Here is a 5,933-nt window from a genome sequence, read left to right as displayed (position 1 = left end):
GTATGTTTATTGCAGCACTGTTCACAATAGCAAAGACTTGGAACCAACCCAAATGCCCATCAATGATAGACTGGATAAAGAAAATGTGGCACATATACACCATGGAATATTATGCAGCTATAAAAAAGGATGAGTTCATGTCCTTTGCAGGCACAAGTATGAAGCTGGAAACCATCAGTCTCAGCAAACTAACAAAGGAACAAAAAACCAACCACCACATGTTCTCACTCATAACTTGAGGTGAACAATGAGAACACATAGACACAGGGAGGGGAACATCACACACCAGGCCTGTCAAGGGGTGGGGGTCTAGGGGAGGGATAGCATTAGGAGAAATACCTAATGTAGGTGATGGGTTGGTGGGTGCAGCAAACCACCATGGCACATGTATACCTATCTAACAAACCTGCACATTCTGCACATGTATCCCAGAATTTAAAGTATAATAAAAGTCAGATTTCTCCAAAAGGTGAAAACTCAGACCAGAAAAAAAAACTTCCCCAAAGCCCAGAATAGAATAAAACTAGAAAGCTCCTCGATTATGATATTAGTTCTAGAATAGTCCCCACTCCACTCCCAATTCAGTGCTCAGAAGTAGAAGACAGATAATTCAAATTGGATTAAAGGCATAACACAGATCCTTGTTGTACATAAATCAAATCCTCAAGGGAACACAAAGTATTACCATCTTATTCACAAAGTTTCAAGCCTAAAGGAAGAAGTTAGTCCAGATTAGGGCATCCTAATCCTTCCAGTTCTATTATCATATAAAAACAACTTAAAATACTTGCAAGAAATATTATATCTATCCATAAAAAGGGAGTTAACAAAAGATACCATGATCTTAAAAATACTTTATGACAAAACGCTACCTTTGAGGGAGTACCCTGTCACCTGCATGTAGCAAGTTGGTATTACAATAAACATTCTAACAGTCCAAACCAAAAGAGCTTTTAAAATTACTCTAAAACGTTCGTTACTAAAAACCAAGGCAACCTAGGAAAATGTTTTTAAAGAATATTTAATGATATAGGACAATTTTTACACTATTACTATAATCTCAATTTTATTTATATACACAGAAAACAAGATAAAGTATATAAAACAGTGAATGTAATGGCTCTCTTAAAGAGTGTATTTATGCATTATTTTTATGAAGCAGAGACCAAGTAAAATGAGATGCACATGAAGATCAGTAAGAATCAACTGTTTCCTTACCTCTTCCAAATTATTCTTTTCAACCAATTTCCATCTCAGTCGAGCTTTTAAGCTTTTCAATGTCTTCTTAATGGACAGCAAGTGATCTACACTGGGACTCTTATTTAAATATTCAATAAGCTGCTTTTTAAACTAAGTAAACAAAAGTTATGTATTTTCAAACACATAAGAAAAATATTGAACAGTGATCATTTATTATTTATCTGTTAAGATTCAACTAGTATTTACTGAGTTCAGGTTGAGATACTAAGAAAATCTTTATTTTTCAACAAGATAATTCAATAGATTTCCTTTTATCCATGTTTCTATTTAGAAGAATATCAGTTCCAGCACTCAAAGTAGCAAAGACAAAAGTAGTATTTCAAACTGAGACATACAATAAAACACACATTGTTAGTATGGATGAAAAAGGAATTTCTAGTGAGGATGTAAACTGAAATCATCTTTCCCAAAAGTGGTTTGAAAATATGTATCAAGTTTTAATAATGTCCATTCCTTTTAACTCAGTAATTATAGAATTTAGAAATCTGAGAAATAAAAACAAAACAAAATTATGCACAAACATATGTACAGTGTTATTTATGGTAGAAAAAATTGGAAGTAACCTTAATGTCCAACACACATGAAAGGTTAATGGTTAATGTTGCTGTACATCTACATAGGGATGAGGATTTTGTCACTCAAGATGACAGTATAGAAAAATCATTAATCATATAGAAAAATGTTCATAATATATCATTACATGAAGAAAGTATGTTTGAAATAACTTACAAAACAATGTGATGCATATATATATATATATATGCTCACAAACATATAGATGCACATCCAGTAACTACTCTAAAATTATCTCTTAGGCTAAGGGAATTATAAGCAATGTTTTATTTCTTATCTTTCTGTATATAGCAAATTATCTACAGTAGATGTGTATAGACAAAAAGAAAATGATGTTAATGGTTGTGGTTCTCATAGACATAAGAAAATAAAAGATTTAAAATAATTTAAAAATTTGATATATTTATATCATCAAAAATCACCATTTCCAGTTGATAGTGAATTCTAGTAATAATAGATAATTTACTGACACTGAGTATTAACAAGAGAAAAATTTAAGTGTTAAAAAGTTCAAAGCATCAATTTATAAGATCAATAAGAGAAAGCATAATCAAACCTCAATACTGTCCTTGTACTTAGCTTGTACTGTGGCAATGAGCCTTTCCTCTGAACGAATCTTTTGCAGTACTTGACTATATGTATTTAAAATTATCTCCTTGTCTGCATCACCTTGATCCTAAAGGAAATCACACACATAGAATTATACACAAAGGAATATCCAAAAGAGCTAAAGTCTCTAATAACAATAGATAAACTTCAAAATTATGCCTTTAACGGATTTCTGTAATGATTTCAAAACAGTTCTTAAACACGAATGTTTTCCTAGACAGAAGACAGACAGATATCAAAGATGTTCATATGGAGGCCAGGCAACATAGTGAGACCCAGTCCCTAAAAAATATTTTTTTAATTAACTGAGCACAGTGGTATTCACCTGTAGTCCTAGCTACAAGGGAGGCTGAGGCAGGGAGATTGAGGAGTTCAAGGCTGCAGTGAGCTAGGATCACATCAATGCACTCCAGCCTGGGCGACAGAGCAAGACACTGTCTCTCTAAAAAAACCAAAGCCATTCATATGGGAAACTTTACCCCTATTACACCATTATTCCCAAAGCTGTGTGGAGTAAGGGCATTAATGGAAATCAGGGATACTAATATGCTAAATATAAGAACTATAAACAACATATAGACCTTCAACACCTTACTTTTAGAAATAGCCTGTTAACAACTACTTCTAAAACCAACTCTGACAAAACTATCTAAATCAGGACTATTTAACAATATAAAACTTCTTAATGTATTTTCAATGCCAATATGAATAAAATTATAAAAAGTAAAAAAAAAGAAAAAACAAGAAAATGAGAAGCCTAACCACTGAAACACTGGAAAGCAGCCTGAATAACTGGGAAAGAGTCCCAGTGAGCAATAAATAAAATTACAAAACACCCTTTGGAGTAGCTACACTAATTTTTACCTTGACACAGTAACAAAGAATATACACAATGGTGAAAGAAAGAGGATGACGAATCCATCTTGTGTGTCAACTTTCAGATCTCTCTCAGATTTTAAGTTTTCACAAACTCTAAAGAGTCTCTTCTTATAGTCATTGGGTATGACAGATTCAAGAATCAAATGATTTAGACAGATTGTTCACTCAAATTAAGAGCGGTTTTCTTAGAATTAAACAGATTTTTTATGTGAAATGTCCTATTAAAACAAAAACGTCACCTAAGAATAAAACTTTGCATTGTGTTTGGATTAGAAGTTGACATGGTTACTCTTTCAAACAAGCCTATTAGAAGAAAGCTAAGATCAGTCTTAATACCTTCTAACTAGCAAGAAAAACTCTCTTATTGGTTAATACTTTCTAACCATGAAAGGAAACCACATTGCTTCAAAGGCGGCAATAATAAAGAATATCGATACTCACAACCAGAGCTATCTCCAGCTCTTTGCAGACACTTGACTCAGTCTTCTCTAGGATTTCATCAATATTATCAACTGTGTCTTCAGAAATCAGTGGTTCTTCCATAGATAGGTCAAAAACCTCATTTGCAAAAATAAACACATGAAACATCTCATCTAATTCAATCAGCATGCATTATGCCTTAATACCTGAAGCAGAGTATTAAGCTATACCCTGGACAATGTAAAAGAAATAAGAATGCATAAAAAAAAGTGCCTACCCTCATAAAATTTATGCACTGAAAGGAAAAAGGTACATATGCATAGCAAACCGTAAGAAAATAAATGGTTAAGAGAGGGAAGAGGACAATCCTCAGGAAAAGTTGAGAAAAAGGAGGAACAAGACTGATACGATTTTTTTGAGGCTAATAAAAGGAGCAATCTGACTAAAAGCTAATAAAGAACCTTGACTGGTAAGGTGGCAAGTTTAAATCTGATACATAGTAGGTAGACGATGTCAGCTCTTGAACAAAGCATGTGATTTTTAAAATATATATTCCCTGGTTTATGCTACAAACACAACAGGGCAGGAGCTTTTATTACCTTTAAGGTTCTTTGGAACCATGCTACCAGACGCTGCAGAGAAGCGTCTGTTTCGCTTCTAACATTGGTGAACTCCTCTCTTTTATCACACTTCCAGTCATAAAATTTTTTAAGTATTTCATCAGAATTTGCTCCTTCTTTGGCTTCTCCATACACTGCTTCTAAAGAGACTGACAAATCCTGCAGAGAGATACACTTCTGTTTATTAAAGTTTATTAACTCATTCAGGATTCAAGCACTGTGTTAGGATCTAAGGCGCAGAAAAGCAGTATGCTGAATCCCCATTCTTGAGAATTTCATAAATACAACTTAGAATCATCAGACAGAGATGAAAACAAAAACCTACTTAGAAGGTGGTTTATTTGGACCATAACAGTAAAGTTTATTAAGTGAATTAGTTACAAATAGAAAGCTTTATATCCTTACAGTTTTTAATTAAGTAGAAATTACCCTATTTTCCTAACTTTTTTGTATAAATTTATTGGGTAAAAGAGTAATTTTGTTACATGGATATATTGTGTAGTGGTAGAGTCTGGGCTTTAGTGTATCTATCATCCAAATGTACACTGAACCGATTAACTTCTCAACATCCACCACCCTCTACCCCTACCATCCTTCTGAGTCTCCCTTGTCTATCATAAGAATCACTACTGTTTGTCCTGCCATGAAAATTTCTAAGACCTATTGCTAAAAAAAAAAATAAACTACATGCCAAAATATACAAATAATTCTAGTTAAGTAAAGACATTAAACATATATATGGACAATCATGCATCATTTAACGACACAAATATCTTCTAAGAAATGCAACGTGAGGCAATTTCATCATTATGCAAACATCATGGAGTGTATTGATGCAAACCTAGATGATACAGTTTACGATACAACCAAACTACATTCTATAGCCTACTGCTCCTAGATACAGCCTGTTACTGTACTGAATAATGTAAGCAACTGTAACAACAATTGCCTATCTAAACATAGAAAAGGTACAGTAAAAATAAGTACTATAATTTTATGGCACCACCACCATATATGCAGTCCATCATTGACCAAACCATGCAGCACCTGACTGCACTTAAAGGTATTTTCTAAATGAATTGGCTGGCTGCGTTTGTTGGGGCAGGTGGGCAAAAAAAAAACTAATAATAATTAAATAAAAGCAAATAAACAAATAAATAACAATAATAAATACTTTTTTTAATGTAATAAAGAATTGGAGGGGGGGGCGCCCAAGATGGCCGAATACAAACAGCTCCAGCCTCCAGCTCCCAGAGTGAGGGAAACAGAAGACGGGTGATTTCCACATTTTCAACTGAGGTACCAGGTTCATCTCACTGGGGCGTGTCGGACAGTTGGTGCTGGTCAGTGGGTGCAGCCCAATCAGCAAGAGCTGAAGCAGGGCAAGGCACTGCCTCACCTGGGAAGCGCAAGAGGGAAGGGAATTCCTTTTCCTAGCCAAGGGAAACTCAGACACACAACACCTGGAAAACTGGGTAACTCCCACCCTAATACTGTGCTTTACCAAGGGTCTTAGAAAACGGAACACCAGGAGATTATATCCCACATCTGGCCAGGAGGGTCCCACGCCCA

General features: G+C 34.5%; 1 protein-coding gene across 6 annotated transcripts in view; it reads right to left on the bottom strand.

Moving 5' to 3' along the window:
* Positions 1-5,933, bottom strand: part of STK31 (serine/threonine kinase 31) — a 134,070-nt gene that overhangs the window by 48,147 nt on the left and 79,990 nt on the right. For all 6 annotated transcript variants that reach the window (XM_011973955.1, XM_011973954.1, XM_011973956.1 and 3 more), the window contains 4 exons: positions 4,341-4,520; positions 3,763-3,879; positions 2,390-2,509; positions 1,219-1,350 (listed from right to left, as the gene is read on the bottom strand). In XM_011973955.1, the coding sequence (XP_011829345.1) occupies positions 1,219-1,350; positions 2,390-2,509; positions 3,763-3,879; positions 4,341-4,520 (549 nt within the window). The remainder of the gene's footprint in view (positions 1-1,218; positions 1,351-2,389; positions 2,510-3,762; positions 3,880-4,340; positions 4,521-5,933) is intronic.

Source organism: Mandrillus leucophaeus, unplaced genomic scaffold, assembly GCF_000951045.1.
Source record: "Mandrillus leucophaeus isolate KB7577 unplaced genomic scaffold, Mleu.le_1.0 Scaffold140, whole genome shotgun sequence".
NCBI classification, from domain to species: Eukaryota; Metazoa; Chordata; class Mammalia; order Primates; family Cercopithecidae; genus Mandrillus; species Mandrillus leucophaeus.
This window is presented reverse-complemented; position numbering and strand designations above follow the sequence as displayed.